The sequence below is a fragment of the Rhipicephalus sanguineus genome, chromosome 1 (genome assembly GCF_013339695.2).
Source record: "Rhipicephalus sanguineus isolate Rsan-2018 chromosome 1, BIME_Rsan_1.4, whole genome shotgun sequence".
NCBI classification, from domain to species: domain Eukaryota; kingdom Metazoa; phylum Arthropoda; class Arachnida; order Ixodida; family Ixodidae; genus Rhipicephalus; species Rhipicephalus sanguineus.
In genome coordinates this window covers 222806997-222826766 of record NC_051176.1, presented here as the reverse complement: position 1 = coordinate 222826766, position 19770 = coordinate 222806997, and the positions used below count along the sequence as shown (strand labels likewise).

The following is a 19770-nucleotide window of genomic DNA, read 5'->3' as shown; positions in this document are numbered from 1 at the left end:
TGCGGGCATTTGAATAAAGCGTGTAGTGGTATGAAGCGGCATCCCCCCGAGGACAGCCCTTTGCGGTGAAAACTTCTCTGTTGTCCTGCAAACATGTCGTTGCCGACTATGTCATGGGAAGTGCAGAGTGACCATTCACAATTGAAGAAGAAAAAGAAATAGTAATCCGCAAGTGATTGCGCTCTCGTCGACGTGGAAGATGTCGAAGTTGTTTCCCAGGTAATTTTAGGCTACATTTAATGGTTTCAACTAAATGGAAGTTGACCTGATCACCTGGCATAAAGTGTGACCATACGTCATATCTCAGAGGGCACGCAGTATTTATTTATTTATTAACGCGATAGCGTTAAAGAGCTCGTTTCGCAGAAACTCCGGTGTTGGCATCGGTGTCGGCGTCGTTGGTTGTGAGCGAAAAATCATCATCTTGTCCGCAACCGAAAAGTCGAGAAAGATGCAAGTAAAATAAACAATAAAAAAATTGGCCGCGTATCTGCGTGCTTCGCTGCAAATGTGTTGAACCGGCGCATCTGGCTCATAGCATCGCATTTGCAGCGCAGCCCAAAAAACACTAGCATTTTCCGCGCAGCCTAAGAAACACTAGGGTCTTTAGAATTACGTATCTATGTATTTTATAGTAAAGGAACACACCTAATACTTACGTATTGATGTTGCGCCTCGGATATGCGTAACATTTGCTTTTTGATCGACAATGTTCACAAGTATGAACGGCGCTACCAGTTCAAGATTTCAAGATAGCTGGGCGTTCAGCAAGTGGTTAAACTTTGGCCGGGTGGCTGAATTGGCTGACAGACAGACGAACAGAAAGACAGACAGTCCAAAATTTCTGCGTTTAAGTTCCCCAAGAAAGACCATCGTCTCTAAAACTTCAGTTCGAGTGAGAAACGAACCCAGGCCGTCTGCGTGGCAAGTTGGTGTTCTAGCACAGACTACGCTTTTGCTTGAAACTCCTTCGAAAAAAAAAAAAAAACATTTTATGGATGTCATGTAGTGGAAGGAGTCTCCTTAACGCATGTAATATTGCGTGGTAGAAGCGTAGAATCACGCCAGGCATAAAAAAATTCGGCAGATCCCACGTACCGTGGGAGTCGATGTTATGCGAAGCATGTGGCGGGTAGGTGACTGTGGCGTAACTTTTTTTACTGAGCGACACGTTACACACTGACGCTAAAGATTTGTATATATTTTATACGCACACATATATATGTTGAAGAGCTGCATATGTGTTATATAAGCAATTGCTTACGGTTGCGGAACGCTGCCAATGACAACGTGGGTATTACCAACACCAGAAGAGGTAAGCTGATATGTAGTGCTTATACGTGTCCCGAGAACGCACGCGTGTTTCACGAACCCGTGTGCATCTGTGCAAGAAGTTCTTGACAGTTCTTGAACAAGGGCATCATCACCGTGATCAGTGAGCACCAGCAGCTGGTCATGATTTGTTATAGAATCCGGTCGTGACCGTGGTGAAGAGGGGTCCATATGTATTGAAGTATGTGGTATAGTAGAGCTGTTGGAATTCGTGGATGCCTCGGTCATTTCGTCGACAAATTGTCTGTCGACAGAGCCGGCGACATGTCGGAACCTGAAGCCACCTTCCACGTTGGTGAGGCATAGGCCGTCGAGGCTTGTAGGCCTGGATAGTGCTACGTAGACCAACATCACTGGATGGTGTTTGTCCTATTTATAGACTACCTGGGCGTATGTGGCCTACGTAGACTAGTCTACAAATGGCTGTCAATCAATCTGACATCATCCTCGGTCAGCATGATGCCATCACCCAGCCTCTTAAGAAATGAAGAGGACACTTCGTCGTTCTGGTGGACGAAGTGCACTTTACGATGCGGTGATGTGAATATCATATGTAACTTTCGTTAATGTATTCCTCCGGGGTCGAGCAATGCTTTAATATAGCTTGCTGAATCATAGGAATGCAAACGTAATGTTTATTAGACTGCTATAAAAGCGGAGCCAACACTGGAACTACAGACGTCAATCTGATATGACGCCCGTATCGTAGGAGTACACATCGCAGGAGTATCATGTAGTGTTTATTGCTTTCTTGTAAAATTAGATAGCCAGCACCACAACCACAATTGACGTTGCACCGTTATTACGCCTGCGTAGGCTGTTTTTCCAAACCAATTTATGGACCTGGCGTGGCTCAGTGGCAGAATACCTGATTGCCACGCAGAATGCTTGGGTTCGATTCCTGCTGGGATCCTAATTTTCATTATTTCCATTCGTTGTGTCAACGCTGCTGATGTTGGTTTTACTTAACTCTTTAGCATTTAAGTTACCAATGTCTGTTCTCGCCGTTCTTGGGTAGACATAAACTGTCAATCACCTGTGGCGCATACCCGTAGACCGCGGCCCGTAGTAAACGGGTATGTGCCACACGTGTCTAGTGGAAAGGGTTTGACGACGTACGCGACAGGATTTTAAAGTTATTTATGTCATGACCCGGCAGTCATATTCGTCAAATCCTCTTACCCTCCCATGCAAATTTTCGTCTATACCAAGTTGAGGAGGCGATCATGAGAGCGCCCAGACGTAGGCGGCTAGATAGATAGATAGATAGATAGATAGATAGATACGTAGATAGAAACGCTAAAGTGCCAGAGGTTCGCTAAGAAATGCTTCGCATTTAATACATGCGAATTGCACAACAAGTGGGGGTTTTAAAGGCCCACCCATTACAAAGTCTTACGGACGCGTAGTGGGCCCTTCGCTGATTCGCAAAAAAGAATTATGGCGTAGTGGGCACGTATCAACTGTACTTGCTGTAGGCATTCTAGGATAGCTTGAAACGGCCAATGTTACGCGCACAGTCGTTCGTTTCCTTACGGCACGGTTGAAGCATGCACCGAGAACCAAAGCGAGGCTAGCAATTGAGAAAGCGATGCGCATGGGGCCCGATTACGCTATCGCGTTCTACTCTTGAAGGCGAAGCTCGAGCGTACTCCAAGTTTTTATTTATTTATTTATTTATTTACTTATTTATTTATTTATTTATTTATTTAGTTAGTTAGTTAGTTAGTTAGTTAGTTAGTTAGTTAGTTAGTTAGTTAGTTAGTTAGTTAGTTAGTTAGTCAGTCAGTCAGTTAGTTAGTTAGTTAGTTAGTTAGTTAGTTAGTTAGTTAGTTAGTTAGTTAGTTAGTTAGTTAGTTAGTTAGTTAGTTAGTTAGTTAGTTAGTTAGTTAGTTAGTTAGTTAGTTAGTTAGTTAGTTAGTTAGTACCGTCTTTTTATGTATAGGGGTCCGCCGCGGTGGAGCAGTAGTTGTGGTGCTCGGCTGCTGACCCGAAGGTCGCGGTTTCGATCCCGGCCGCGGCGGTCGCATTTAGACGGAGGCGACATGCTAGAGGCACGTGTACTGTGCGATGTCAGTGCACGTTAAAGAACACCAGATGGTCGAAATTTCCGGAGCCCTGCACTACGGCGTCTCTGATCATCATATCATGGTTCTGGGACGTAAAACCCAGGTATTATTATTTTAAGTATAGAATAGTAGCAGGATCGCGCACAAACAAAACTGATGTGTGGTTTCAAACTATACACCGGTTTTGAATTTGTGCCAGCTTCTGCGGGTTATGTTAGTATTCCTACGTATGCGCAGCTACTACAGTGACGTACAGATGAAGGCGCGGGCTAGCGCATGGGTGTGCAGGCGCTCGAAGTTATAGATTGTGATACACAAAGCAGCCTAGGAAGTAGAATAAAACAATATAATTAAATTTTAGCTTTGGTGCATCTTTATAATGTCAATCACTATGAGGAGTTTCTCACGTATATTGCTTGAATTTATATAAAAAGTGGTCGGAGTTATCAAGCGAAGGGCCCTGTAAACAAAGCCGGGCTGTACCTCTTTTTTTTCTGTATTTTTCCTGCCGTTGGCCACATGCGACTTGAGTATGGCGACTATATGGAAGGAGCCTGTTGACGCTGCGGATTTAAGACCCGTATTGTCCTCGGTGGGAGAAGACCCCCAATGTTAATCCGATTAGCTCTTCGCATTTGACCTTCGGTCAGCATATATGTAGCAAATGTCGCTCTTTTGCTCACGTGTCTTTATTAGTGCAACCGCGTAGAATCGAATTTATTTTCGCAGGAAGAATTACATTTTTTTTAAAGAATTTGCAGCCTATGGCTCAGGAGAAAAGTATTGAAAGTATTATCTTACGAAACGGTTGCTTATTTCTTTTCTCACAAAGTGGACGAAAAATAGGCTCGCACTTACTGGCGGTTCGATATGAGGCGATCCGCTTGCGGTGTCTCAGCATCGAAAGAATTTGCGAACGACGTGAAGCTCCCCGCAGCTGCGAACACTGAGCAGAGCAATACATTGTAGCCTATTCTATAGAGGCCCTTTTCTTTCCCTGGATGGTGCAAGAAGAATAATAAATTATATCTTTGTCTGTGCCTTTGCTATTTGCTTGGCTGGGACGCACACGCATATTTAAGTATAACCAGACTCAAGTATAGATTAGTGACGTGTCACTGGTTAGCAAATAAATGCAAATTGAATTTCGAAAGAACAGTTTACACGTCAGAAGCGCTAGGCCCTTTAAAGCGTACAGCGACGTTAGCTGTACAGCGTACAGTTCTGTACACCATACCAGTTCGCGGTATAGGAACTCGTGCCTTCTATAAGATTGCGTGGAAAGGGTAACAAAACCATATCGTTTTGAACACTGATTGTTGCACGCCAGGAACTACTGCGTAACGGGTACAAATGAACCGAACATTCCTTACTGGTCTACAGAGGAAAGCGCACCTTTGTCGAGCCTCCAGGCCTCCTAGCTGCCGCTCAACTCGTTGCAAACTTAGGGCGCCTACTGCAAGTACACTTGCGAAGTACCCACTATGCGCACACTTTGTTGATGCTGGGGCTGATGTTGCTGAATTATGGCTGAGCCCTTTGTAACGGGTACACACTTTAACCCATCCACTCGACTGCACGTAGAACGCCTGAGTGTGTGGTTGCAGCTCGAACCCCGCCTTTTTTTTTTTTTTTGTGCGCGATAGTTGCGGCGGACGACATCGCCAACCTAATCAGCTGCTGTTGTGAGCTCATAAGATCTTATGTTGTAAAAATGGAGGAGGTGCCCAGACGTTAAAAAAAAAAATCAGACGAAGCTTTCAATAAGCTGCGCAAGGCTTGAAACAGCGAAATTGGGCGATTCTGAAGACTAATCTGGTTGCTTACAGGTTGTTTTTAGGCCTTAGCTAGGTGATGCAGGTTGTTTCTAGGTTGCTTCTAGGTCGTAGCTAGGCCAGGGGTGGATCCAGGTGCCTACTTTGGAGGGGGAGGGGTCCTTCATCCGACCGGGGGGGGGGGGGGGGGTAGGGGGCGGGGACATTGAAGATTCTCCTTCGGCCTTTTGGACTGTGGTAACCGAGCCAACCTCACAAAGGAAGTCGATGACAGGCACAAAATCGAGGGGGAGGGGCTGAGTCTGACCTAGGCTTTGTGGGGTACGCCCCACCCCCTTCCCCCCTTCTGGATCCGCCACTGAGCTAGGCTTTAGCTAGGTGATGCTAGGTTGTTTCTACGTTGATTCTCAGCGCAGAGAGGTTCGCGTTAACCCACAGACAGCCACAGACACGACACGGATGTCCAAACCCCAGGGACAGAACCTCGTGCAATGACCAAGCGTTCGTACCTCTCGTAGATCTACGGGCACGTCGTCGTTGGCATAGTCCTTCTATCGCTGCGGGGTCTCCTCGCAGCCGCCGTTGCCTTTCCCGTTCCCTATATTCTCTCGTTGTACGTGCTCGGAGTCTTCGGCTCGCCGCCGTCGCTTTGCAGCCATTTGTTGGGCTAACTGTTAATTGCCTTCTTCCTTTTTAGTGGAAGTTGGGTGCAGGGGGATTTACCCAATTTCTGTGGCGCATACCCGTTGATGGTGATATTTTTTTGGTACAGGGTGAACAAGGAACGCTTTGCTAAACAGCTTCGCTGTTAATATGCCATTCTTCCCCTTTCCTAAAGGACCACCTCCCTCTCCGTGAGTGGGGCGGCCTGTCATGATGGCATGCGATAAAAAGCGAAAACATTAGCCATTGCAATAACGATCTTCACCGGCTTTAAACGATGAACGAAGGTAGATCCCAAGGATTTCCAGCTGCCTCTTGTGCGAGATTCCATCTTAAGCTTGCAAACTTCCAAATTTGATTCCTCCACGTAATTTTCTGCTGTACTCGACTGCGCTACGCTTCCCTTTGCTTCCCTCTGTAACTCTGACATACCACAAATATATACTTTAGATCGTATGTTCTGGTGGTGTGCCCGGTTACAATCTACAATCGATAACAACTCGGCCAGGTGGGATGCGGCCCTCTGCAGCTCTGTTCTTACCGACCAACTGTAGTCTGTCCAGCAGGCCCACGAAGAGGCCGAGAGGCTTGGCTTTCCGGTCCCTACGTAGGAGCGGCCCGCTGCGTGATGAGACATGCTCGGCAGGACCTCAATAAGGTTTTTCCCTACCATACCAGTTAACTTCCATATGCATAACATAACCCGCCAATCTTTATCTTTGCCGTTTAATGCCAACTAGAGGATCGGTTACTCCTTCCAACCCCAACAGCAGCACCCCTGTCTCGCAGTGTTACGCCGACCACTGCTGGCTCCGTATCGCTCTCTGCGCGGTCTTTGAACTCTCAGGTAAACCTTGAACCTTCTGCGCCGCATGCTAGAACCGCTGGATTGCAATTATCGCACATTTTTCCATTCAAGGATAGCGGTAAGCTGCCGGTCATGATCTGGCAGTGCCTGCCCTATGGGCGCCAACGCAGTTCAGTTTATTGTAAACGCTTTCTTCATTACCAGGGTCGATCGCTTATCAATATTTAGCATAGATAAACATGCTCTTGCACATATCCTGAACTAACAAACATCAATCGGCCATAATGAAGCATTACGGACGAAAGGAATTGTGAGTACGTATCGAGGTGCTCAATACGAAGGCCTCTGCGTGAACGCCCTCTTGTAAAAGTATGGGAGGAAAACAGCAGGAAAGGAAAGGAAATGACAGGACAGACGCCCCTTTCCGTTCCTGTTGCTTTCCGTTCAGACTTTTACAATGTGGCACCAACTGGCCCAGCACACCATCATCTTGAACGGCCTCCCCAAACTGCAGGAACGCAAACTTCCTAAGAGAGGAATACGTTGTGGGTTTCAAAGACTATTTGCAGCTGAACTTTAACTAGGAGGGTGCTACTAGAAAGTACAGTCAACGCACCATGAAAAGAATGACAACGATTCAAATTGCACGTTCCACGCGCCAACGGAAGGCATGACTGTCTCTCGCTTACTTGTTTCAAGGCGTTACGTAGGAATTTTTCGTGCAGGCTGAAACACAGTTGCTTCGCAGGTCACTTTCGGTCGAACTTCTGTAGTTCTACTTGCACACCAAGTCACCAAGACAGCCGTGAAACCACGTAGCAGCATGCTTTCATTATTATCAGCAGTAAGCTCGCTAAAGCCAACCTTTACAATACAAGTATCAGAGAAAACACACCAACTTGTTATAAACGAAATGTGTAAACGTAAGAGTTCGCGACAACAAGAAAAACAATCTGCCTTCAATAACAGACTGGAAACACATAAAACCGAAACCGAAACCCAAACCAGAATTGTTTCAACATTTCACCGCTAGGGAGACCTTCATCGCAAGCGATAAAAGAAAGGGCAAGGGGAGAGAGCGAGTTGAAGGGAGAGCCCAGCCGTATTCGGCGCGGATGCTCTTCTCTCCACACAACTCTCTTCCATCCACTAAAAAAAGGCTGAGACTAGGGTTCACCTCCTCAAAAGTGCCTGACGCAACTTCTATCACACGGAACAGAAGCGGCGCGTTGCAAGGCCTTCCATGTGCTACAGCGTGTCTCCCTCAGTATCGACGGCAGCCGATCTCAGCACGGAATCGCGTGCCAGCTTGCGACAGGAGCCAGCCACGCGCAATTGGAGCTAACGCACGCGGCGTGAGCGCGAAGACGCCTCGCAGCGACGACCATGCCGCCGGAACCGAGCGCCGAGTCGCAGTTAATGAACCCCGACGTCCAGGTGCGTCGGGGTTCCAATGCGGAGTCACCTAAGGGAAATTCGGTAACATTGAAGAAGGAGCTGGGTCTCATGAACGGTGTAGGGATGATTGTCGGGGTGATCATAGGCGCCGGTATCTTCGTTTCACCCACGGGAGTGCTTCGGTACGCCGGCTCCACCGGCATGGCCCTCGTGGTCTGGGCTGCATGCGGGCTCATATCGATGGTTGGAGCCATGTGTTATGCCGAACTAGGGACGATGATCCCAAAGTCTGGAGGGGACTACGCCTACATTTTCGCTGCTTTCGGTCCGCTGCCGGCATTTCTCTTCTTGTGGGTCGCGCTCCTCATCATCCAGCCCACGAGCAACGCGATCGCCGGCATCACTTTCGCCAACTACATCTTAGAACCAATATACGCTGGCTGCGCACCACCGGACAACGCGGTGAGACTCGTCGCTGCTGTGGTCATATGTGAGTATATTTCTCACCTAATAGAGTAGCTTTCTTTACAGGTATACATCTCCAGTAGCTGCGCGCGCCTGTCGCGCCTTGCGCAGGCGTTTCGCTTGCCCGCGCGCAGCCACGCACGTGTTGAGATTGCGCGACATATGCGCTAGGCGTTTACATGTCTGTTCGATGCCTGACTGGCGCATTTCGCTGGCAGCTAAGCCAAGCGATCGGACCGATATCATTTGCCTGCGTGGAATAGACTTGTTTTTCGCTCTTCTCATTCGTGTTTGTATATTTATTAGCATTTGTGTTGTGACTTCATTCTGCTGCATCTATGTCATGCTTAAGCACTTCCTTTTGCTCTACCGGATAATAACGTAACTGACAAATATCCAATATTGATTATGCTTGAAGCTAGTTGACTGTGTGTGGTACGTTTCCATATGGTAAACGCAGTGGAGCCACGAAAGCAGTTCTACTCATACTCTATTCCAGAATTTGATGCGGTGCCGTAGACATCAATCTGCGTAAACGGAGCATCTCTGAAACTGAAAAACGTTGTTTTTTTTTTTTGTAACTGAATAACAGAAGCTGGAATTATTGTTAGTCAAATAACGGGAACTAGAATGTTTTTTTAGTCATTGCACTGAAGGGATTAAGTGTCAAACGAAAATACAGGGCTTGTGCGTTCGTTAGCTTATGCTACATTTCTTTCTTTTCTTTTTTTTTTTTAGGCGTGCTTTCAAAGTGACTGTACTAACTGCATTGTGCAAAATAGGTTTTATTGCAGTAGCGTGAAAAACGACGATGAAGAGGAACTATTTCATAGCATCTTTCAAGTGTGCTCTACAGTTTCTGGTATTGTTATTTTTTTTAACCCTTTTACATTTTCACTTCATTTCATTTCATTTATTTTACCCTCAATCGCACAAAGCTTTACAGAGGGGAGTGGGGTACATAAAATAGCAAAATAACATCAAACTAATAACAATTACAATACATATAAAGATACGATGTTAGGCTAATACAACTTAATGCAAATGTAGGTACGATAAAAAAAAAACACAGAACAAATAAAGTAGAAAAAAAATTCGGCAGATCCCACACCTTGTGGGAATCGGCTACATGAGAAACAGTCAGCGAGTAGTTTATGCTACATTTTTTTTTGTTGCTTTGAGCCAAGCGTTACGAGGTGGATCGACGTGTTTCTGTAAGTGTAGTAGTTATGTGCATATCATTGGCTTACCAGGCACGTCGTAAACACTGGCGTTTAAAGGGTAACTTATGGTCTGACGTAACGTCAGCACTCCCGTTAGAGCACATACGTCAGTGTTATCGAAACGATGTGCACTTTACGCTGCGATGATGTGAATATCATACGTAACTTTCGTTAGCGTATTCATCCGGGGTCGAGCGACGCTTGAATATAGCTTGCTGAATCATAGGAATACAAATGTAATGTTGATTAGACTGCTATAAAAGCGGAGCCAATACACGAACCAGAATTGACGTTAACCTGACATGACGCCTGCATCGTAGGAGTACATATGTAGCGCTTATTGCTTTGTTTTAAAATTAGATAGCCAGCACCACAACCACAACTGACGTTGCACCGACATTACGCTTGCATAGACTGTTTTTCCAAAGCAGTTTCCAGACCTGGCGTGGCTCTGTGGTAGAATACCTGACTGCCACGCAGAGTTCTTGGGTTCGATTCCTGCTGGGATCCTGATTTTTATCGTTTGCATTTGTCGGGTCAGTGCCATAGAGGAGGCACTGGTCGGGTCAACGCTGCAGGTGTCGGTTTTTACCAATGTCTGCTGTCGGCGTTCTTTGGTAGATGTAAACTATCAATAATCTGTGGCGCATACCCGTATACCACGGCCCCGTGGTAAACGGGTATGTGCCATACCTTTCTGGAGGAAAGGGTTTGACGATGTACGCGACAGGATTTTCACGTTATTCATGTCATGACCCGACAGTCATATTTGTCCAACCCTTTTACCCTCCCATGCCAATTTCGGCCTACACCAAGTTAAGGAGGCGATCACGAGAGCGCGTAGACCGCTAGATAGATAGATAGATAGAAACGCTCAAAATACAAAGGTTCGCTAAGAAATGCTTCGCATTTAAAATATATATGCAATATGCACTTCACGCGTCATCAAATAAGTAATTGGGTACGCCGGAAGAAAACAAGTCATGATTTGAAATGGAAACGATGTCGGAGGGAAGGTGGTTCCAGTCGTTGGACGTGGGACAAAAGTATGATAGAAAGCGTTAGTGCAGCAGCTAATGACGTGTACCTTATGGTGATGATCTAAACGAGCTGAGCGATCAGATGGGGTCTTAACGTAACATTACTTTTACGTTTCTGGGTGACTCAGAGTATGTGCCAAATTATAGCATACTATTTAAAAGCAACACACCCGCCCGCCGCGGTAAATCAGTGGCCGTGGCGTTGAGCTGACTAGGTCGGCGAGTTCGATGCTGGCCGCTGCGGCCCAATTCCGATTGGTACGGAAAGCAACAAATCGCTCGGGTGCTGTGCATATTGTCACGGGGTCGTCACGTCGACGAAGGTAGCAGTCAGCGTCTCCGAGATGAAACTTTTTATTTGGCTGAACTTGTCGCCGGGAAACTGAAAGTCAAACTACAGCAGTACACACTGTACACTGAACAGAGCGTCGGCCGTCGAAAAACTGCTCATGGCTGGGACGCGCCGTCTTTTATATATCACGCATCGAACTTTCCAGTTTATCACTGGTGGTCGCGCAAGCTCTGGAATAATCTAGACTATTCGCGTCCTGCGCGCACTCTTAACAAAGTGATCTACTACAATCGCCAAGCTTCTCGAACACTGCCGCGCGGTCAGCGTCGAGCGTTGTTAACCGTCCTTGCTGGTCAAACCCGAATACATCAAAATAAAACTAGAAGCGGGCGTGGCAGTATTGAGGAAGTGTTGAGAAGGGGATGGGTGGGGGGTACTTTAAAGAACTCCAAGTAGTAAAAATTAATCTGAAATCATCCATTACGGCGTGCCTCATCATAATATTGTGATTATAGCTCTTAAAGCTTCAGAATTTAATTAACTAAACAAGGACTCGAGCAACCCTTTCCCAATTATGTATGGTGACATACATAAGCGGGTAGGGGTCTCTGTATGGTGATAGACGGAGTTCACTTGCTCCAGAAAATGACACTGCCGTCGAAGAATTGGCAGTACTTGAGTGCCGAGGTAAACTAGCCTGTCGTCATCGCCATCAGTTCACCATCAGTTCACCACCACTGTCCAGAAGTATAGTGGCACCAAAAGTCGGGTGATATGACCAATGTTCAGCACCGTAGAATATAACCGATTTATTGGTATACATACATACGCAGATGGCGGTTGCTACCACGCAGGGGACACGAATCCGCATGACTTCAACGTCACTGCTGCTGTTATTCCAGTTATACGTCGCAAGGCGTAAGCGATAAAAAGAAAAAGTTAACAAAAAGAGGGACGTCCGCATGCAGCCATACTTGTGTTTCGTCCCTTCCGCGCCGTGCGCAGACATTTCTCGCGCGCGCGCGCACTTGTTTTGTTCGGATAGGGCATCATCCGAACGAGCGAAATGAAAAGAGAGAAACCGAATAACACTTGCACGAAAGTAAAAACACACAAAAGCCGCGTGTCGCAGCACTATACTTTGTTGCGAAAAGCCAGCGTATTTATAGCTTGAAGCACCTGCAAAAGAAAACCATGAATCCTTCCCCCCACGCCTCCTCCAAAAAGAAAATGTAAATATAACGGCGAAGAATACAGAAAAATATCGCTTTGCGAAGCGTTAACCGTGTTCTAGAAATGCGAAGTCCTTATTGTGCGAAGCTGCTGATGAACATATGCGCGGGCTAGGCTCTCTTGCTTTGTTTCTCAGCCGCCTCCCCAATGTTATTTCTCTCTCTCCCCCTTCCCCTCCCTTATTTAAGTTTAACTGCATCTACTCGACCATGCAGCGTCCTGTGATTTCTCTATTGGCGTAGGAAGGGCATACGAGTAGGAACTTGGCTGCGGACTTCAAGAGAATATGGGAGAGAGACTGCCCGACTTTGTGATGTGCGCGTTGGCCTCAAGCCTAGCATGTTATTTATTCCGAAGGGCCGCGCGGTGCGACGTTCTTGTCAAACTGCGTCTCAGCCCGTGGAGCTCAGTTGCTGACTTTTGTCTCGACGGGCACCTGCTGCTAAGCGGTCGGCGCGATGCCCCCGTTGCTTCGTTGTTTGCGACATTATGAAAGTGTCAAGAGTGCATCCTGGGGAAATGAAAAGAGAGATGAGACTAACGTTTTACTCCGCTCATGCGGACCAGTGTTGCGGAATGGGCGCCTCCATTGCATTCCAATTCCATTCCGGGGAATTAGAACTTGCCGCAATTCCATTCCTTTCAATTCCTCGGAATGAGAGAACTTAGCCCATTCCCACTCCAGGAATGGTCGGGCAGTTCGATTCCATTCCTGTAATTCCTCAACGTAGGAAAGGCATCTTGATAGTTTTATCGAGTTAAGAATGAACGCCCCATAAAGCTGATGTCATCAGTTGCATTAAGAACTGCAAAAGTGCGCAAAACACGTTACCAAGGTCGAGGGACAGTAGCTCGGTGATATATCTCGTGCAGTACAACCACCCTACTAATTCCCATAGGGACAGTTCTCCCGCTACCTATAGTATTTGCATGGTCAGCATGTTTGAACGAATGGTGATGTTTTAATATTGTTTAAGCTTAAATGTGTTAATGCTAAAATGACGACATAGCGTATTTCTATGCTGACAAAAGTAGTGTTCAAGAAGACTAAGCAGTTTTGCCAACGGCATAGAGTTGCGGTTACGCGAAGAATAGAGACAAACTTCGGAGCAACACAGTCTATTTAAGGACAGAATTGTAGTAGGCGCGTTGCTTATAAATGTACTGTGCTTGTAATCAGCCAAGCCGTTTTAAAAATACTGCTTTACTGTTAAATTTGAGGCTCTGACTTACTAATGTTTGAAGTTTGAAAAACAGCGCGTAGGACGAAGACGTGCTATATTTTCGGAAAGCAACGTAATTCCATTCCCATTCTATTCCGGGCAGAAGGCGCTTAATTCAATTCCCATCCCATTCCTCCAAGCGTTGCCCCCATCCCATTCCCATTCCATACCGGGGTCGCGAAAATCTGGAATGATTCCGGAGTAATTCCAATTCCGGAGTGGCAACTCCGCAACACTGATGCGGACTATACTATGTGCGCGAACATTTGTGGAGCAGGCAAGCTCGACAAATGCAGTAATAACAGCGATAATAACGTTGAAGTCATGCGGATTCGCTCCGTGGTCGCTATTAAAGAAGTGAGGTGAATAACTCTTACTTAAGTGCCGTTCACCATACAGAATATCAATTATTATTATTATTATTATTATTATTATTATTATTATTATTATTATTATTATTATTATTATTATTATTATTATTATTATTATTATTATTGTTGTTGTTGTTGTTGTTGTTGTTGTTGTTGTTGTAGTTGATGTGTTTTTAGAAAGAAACTTCTCGGAAGCACAACTCGGTATCTCTCTTTCCTTTTTCTTCGCTTTTTGTGGAAGTTGTATGCGTAATTAAATGCGCTGACGTCGAGATGTTGAAGGCAATGTCGGTGACTTGGTGCTTGCTAAAAATCCGGGCTAACTGCATGTCGCACATGGTTTCAGCGATTTCACCACGGCTGCATGTGCGACAGGCGTCCAGCGCGGACCTTCGAGAGCATAGGGGAACCTACGCTGGAGTTTCCGCGGACAGGGTGCGCCGCCCTGCCGGGAACGGCCGGAAACACTCGGGCATACAAACAAATACGAGTGGCCGCTAACGTGAACCATGCCGCCGTGCGCGATCATCAAACGAGGAAAAAGAAGCGTCCGAGACCGGCGGTATTGTTGTATTCACAAATGCCACAATCAAAAATGTCTTTAATAACTGAAAAAAAAAATAGTCCAGAGCATAGTTGACTTCCTTCAGCCTTTCTTTCCACCGATGCACATGGGTTGGCGCTCTGGAAAACATCACAAATCTTTTATTTGAAACTGGCCTTGAGAAAGTCAAAGAAAGCAAATGACAGCTTATGTTGCGTAAGCATCGCGCCGTACATTAAACATACCGTATTTACTCGATTGTAACATGACCACGATTGTAACGCCAGGGATGACATTTCATTACGTCTAGGAAGAAAAAATAAAATTTCGGTATTCGATTGTAACGCGAGGGTCCTCTTTAGGTTGCAAAAATCTAGAAAAAAAAAAACTCGCGTTACATTCGAGTAAAACGGTATTATACGTCCCTGTCACGTGCACAGCTCTACACCGGTTACAAGTCCATGACCGCTAGAAAAACCGTGTTGTCTACGCATGTTCCATTGCTGATCACACACTGCATGTCAAACTCGGAACCACCATGAAGTCAATTAGCACTAGGTTCCTCAGAGGCATTTTTTTTTAAAGTATCAGGCTTAGACGACGCCCGATCGCAAGTTTGCAAACGGTCTGCAGACGATGGCGAGTCGACGTCGTTAAAGCACGAGACCTGCGACATGTTTGTATTTCCGCTAATACCACTGATCTCTACTTTACACCGGCCTTTTTACATTTATTTCGCGCTTCACCGTCGACTTCAAAAACGTTGTTTGTAAAGACTGCGATACGAACATTTAGTGGGCACATGCAAGCCGTTAAAAATTTTTAACGGCTTGCATGTGCCCAGTAAACGCTCATATCGCAGTCTTTACACCGTAAAGCAAAGCGTGCAGCGAAACAGCTTTTGTAATATTGTACGAGAGCTGTAACTACAGATTACGTAATTGTGATATGCTCGCTCAAAACAGCTGTCACTCACTGAGCCGAATGTTCTCAGTGCTGCCTGAGGCACCAATTTTGTTTCAAAGCGGGCGCACAACGAGCACACTGCATACACCGTCAAGCTTGCTAGCGCTATTTGAACACACTTACCTGTAAGTTTAATAATAATAATATCTGGGGTTTAACGTCCCATAACCAAGATATGATTATGAGAGACGCCGTAGTGGAGGGCTCCGGAAATTTCGACCACCTGGGGATCTTTAACGTGCACCTAAATCTAAGTATACACGGGCCTCAAACATTTTCGCCTCCATCGAAAATGCTGCCGCCGCGGCCGGGATTCGATCCCGCGACCTGCGGGTCAGCAATCGAGCGCCATAACCACTAGACCACCGTGGCGGGGCTACCTGTAAGTTTACGTCGTGTGGTGCTTGGCACTTCGCCGAAAGGTCACAAGCGCTGTCTCTTCGAAAAACAGCTTCTTCCACGTCATAGACATAGTTATCATCATTGCTCTACATTGCTCGTCATCTACATTGCTCGTCACTGCACTCTGTTTAAATTGCCTACGCCAGTGTAGGTTGCGAATAGTTTCTCGCGGCCCTTAATTTTTCGCAGTGAATCGTTGTGAACGCGTGGCTTGCAGAGCGTCGAGCATGTTCTACGCAAGCACGAAATTCAAGCCTGCAAGACAGCCTTGAATTTCGACCGCGCGCACGTGTACTACAAGGAGCCACGAAAGTGCCGTTTTTACGTGACGACTCCGTTCGAATAGCTATGGCATCAATTTACCATCGCTGCTAACACGTCGTTCTCGTGTCTTGAAAAACAGGCGGCTTTCATCGTGCCCTTAGACGAGCTTTGTTCGACGATCATGCCTCACGCAGGCGTGCCTCGAATGATGGGGGGTTGTTCTTAGAAGAAAAAGGGGCCACCGATAGTCTCGGCGTTCTGGGCAAGTATCAGCGCGATATCTGCTTCTCACTTTGCGGGAAAATATCGGTCGTCGCTGTTATCGTCGCGCACTCAACGCTGAGTGTTCTCCACGCCATTTTCCTCCCCCCCCCCCTTTTGTATTCTTTCGTCTCGAACTTCACACACTGGTACGATATGACATTCAGGAGTGGCTTCAAATGGCGAGGCATCATGTGTCCGCGTGCTGAACGTCACGGACAAAGGGTCTTGAGGCGCACCCTTGCCTATATATATATATATATATATATATATATATATATATATATATATATATATATATATATATATATATATATATATATATATATATATATATATATATATATATATGTGTGTATACATGCCCACGGAGCAGTGTCATATCACTCGAGGCACGTACAGCTTCCACTAAACATTGCTTCTTAAGTGGCATGAGCGGAGTTGGTAGGTCATACGAAGGGAGTGCATCACAGCGGAGCTGCTCAGCGCAGTCATTGGTCGATTGGTTGGCTGTTCCGAAATGGCGCTACTCACTCCGGAGGATCGGCCATTATAGAACGTGTGCGAGGGTACAAGAAAATAAAAATCTCGAGGAAATTGTATTGAATGGAAAATTAGCAACTGGAAATCGTGAAATTCAAAATTAAAGCACCCATATTTGATGTAATAACTCATTACCGGCGGCGGCGGTCGCATTTCAATGGGGTTAATCATGTCGGGGTTTTGGCACGTAAGACCCCGAAAACTAACTAACTAACTAACTAACTAACTAACTAACTAACTAACTAACTAACTAACTAACTAACTAACTAACTAACTAACTAACTAACTAACTAACTAACTAACAAACTAACAAACTAACTAACTAACTAACTAACTAACTAACTAACTAACTAACTAACTAACTAACTAACTAACTAACTATGTGATATCTCAGCAATAATAAGCTAATATGAATAAAGGAAATGAGAATAAGTAAAAGAACACGAAATTCTTTGTCGCCCAGAAATTTGCAGGGGACATCGCAAAAGTTTCTCTGGCTAAAACCCAAATCGGCTGCACCAATGGAAAGGACCACCGAAAGATTAAAGTGTCGAGTTGGGCTTGTTGGTACATAATTCTTCACACTGCAGCGCAAAAAAAAAAAAAAAAAACACACACACAACGGACGGAACACGAACGACGACGACGAGCGCTGAACTTGCAACAACCTTTATTGGAAAAATTGCACATATATTTATGCTGTCCGACGCAGACGTCATCCACTAACACATCTCTTTATCAGTTAGTTGTATAGGGACGGCACGCTTATATGCACAACTCTTCCCCATATAAGAAATGCGTTCAGTTTCTATGATTTCTTAGGTGATTCGCGTTTTCCTCTTCTTAATGACGGACTTGTTATTTAGCTCGGGTGCGCAATCCTGACAGGTTATACAATGGCTGACAGGCAGTCCTGACAGGTTATACAATCCAGCCATTGTATAACCTGTCAGGATCGCGCACCCGAGCTAAATAACACGTCCGTCGTTAAGAAGAGCAAAACGCGAAATCGCCCGAGAAATCACAGAAGCAGAACTCATTTCCTATCTGGGGGAGAGTTGTGTAAGCGCGCCGTCCCTACAACTACTACTGATAAAGAGATGTGTTAGTGGATGACGTCTGCGTCGGACAGCATAAATATATGTGTTACTTTTCCAGAAAGGTTGTTGCAAGTTCAGAGATCGTCGTCGTCGTCGTTCGTGTTCCGCCCGTTGTGTGCTTTTTTGCGCTGCAGTGTGAAGAACCACCGAAAGAGCCAAGCTCAAATTAAGCGCTGCGAAAAGTTAAAAAAAAAAAATTCCTTTGAAAACGGCGGCAAGCTAAGATGAAATGGTGGATATTTACACTCAATGCAGAAATGACATGAAGGGCTAAACTAGACCAGACTTGTGAAGATAAATGGTCTCTGGGGAGGGGGACTCGGCAGCGTAGTCTCGTAAGCGAGACTTAATACTAACTAGTGTAGCAACGTCTAATGTTCCAATGAAGATGCAGAATATCAGAGGAATGCGGTGAAGAATTGGCAGAGTTCTTTGCAGTAGCTAACTTTCCGCATCACGCAGCAGTGATCAAAGCAGACGCTGGGATTACAGGGATTACAGATCGTCACGGGATGCTGTTATCAGCACACGGGCAGATTAATTTAGCTCTAAACTACATCGAGGAATGGCACCTCCGCCGAACGAACGAAACGTAAATGGCTTGGGACCAAAGAATAGAATTGCTGTAGGCATTTGGCAAATAAATATAGTTAAATTAATAACAAACAGACCGCGCCAATGTGATGAAGTTACGGTCGACGACACAGATGAAGGTAACTTGCCCAAAAAACATTTGCCGATAATTCACGCAGAAAGATGTGACCGGATGGAGAAGTAGCGAGGCAATGCCCACATGTATGCCTCCTCTTCACAGACGGAAGCATGAGTCGCTTTCGCGATTTGTACTGCACGGTCTACAAGGTAGTCTTCAAGAGCTTCAAATACTTCCAGAACGTTGTTTAGGTATTGATAGGGCAAATCCAGCGCATTATTTGGAAATATGTGGTACAATTAAATCTTAGTCACTGAGGCGGAGCTGTTTTATTTTATCTCGTGGAGGTTATGTGTAACTGCACCGACTTGGTTGTACTGTTATTTGGTTCAGCTCCACTAAGATTACCCTGCGCTCGCCTCTGCCCCTGGATACTTATCTTGTATTATACATATATGTAATAAACGTAGGCTCTCTTTGCCCCATCATCTTATGTTATTTCCATCGCGATCGACAGTTGCCAGCATTCGACAATTTTTTCATGGCATTTATAGGCCCTTTTCCACGACATTGGCGTGCTCGACTAAGAAAAGGACTAACAAAAAAAAAAAAAGGTCTAAGCGACTACCGCCCGGACACATCTCACACGAGGATTTTTATGGCCGTTTAGAGCAAACAGAGCTTTCATGTCTGACAGCAAGATTGATGTTGCGACCCGACGTGCTTGCATGCCTCTGCCTCGCTTCGTGTGCACATATGTCGATGCGCGATCGAGTGAAAATTACTGCAGGTGGTGTGCTTGGGCGCGTATACTCTCTTAAAAAAAGAAGAGTTTTAGTAGTTTATATTTCATAACCAGTTGTCACATACGTTAAAACGTAGGCTCCATTGCAAAGGCTAATTTCTTCTCTGATATTGTTTGAAGCTTCTAGTCTATCGTGTAACTGTATATATAGGTCGCATGAACTACTACAGGCTGGAACTTTTAATTGGAAGCTTTTCGAGAAGGCTATATTCCCAGACAAAACGGGAATATAGCCTTCGCGAAAATTTCGCGTCCCGCAAGCTTTTGCTGGAAGATGTACACGTTGCCACAATTTTTTAATGACAACTGTTCGAACCGCTGTGTATACTTACGTATCTTGA

At 45.6% G+C, this 19770-nt stretch overlaps 1 protein-coding gene across 1 annotated transcript in view; it reads left to right on the top strand.

The window, feature by feature from the left end:
- The first annotated feature begins 7780 nt into the window (after positions 1-7780).
- LOC119372986 (Y+L amino acid transporter 2) overlaps positions 7781-19770 on the top strand; it is a 93593-nt gene continuing 81603 nt past the window's right edge. The window contains exon 1 of the mRNA XM_037643172.2: positions 7781-8535. Coding sequence (XP_037499100.1) covers positions 8034-8535 — 502 coding nt within the window. The 5' untranslated portion in view covers positions 7781-8033. The remainder of the gene's footprint in view (positions 8536-19770) is intronic.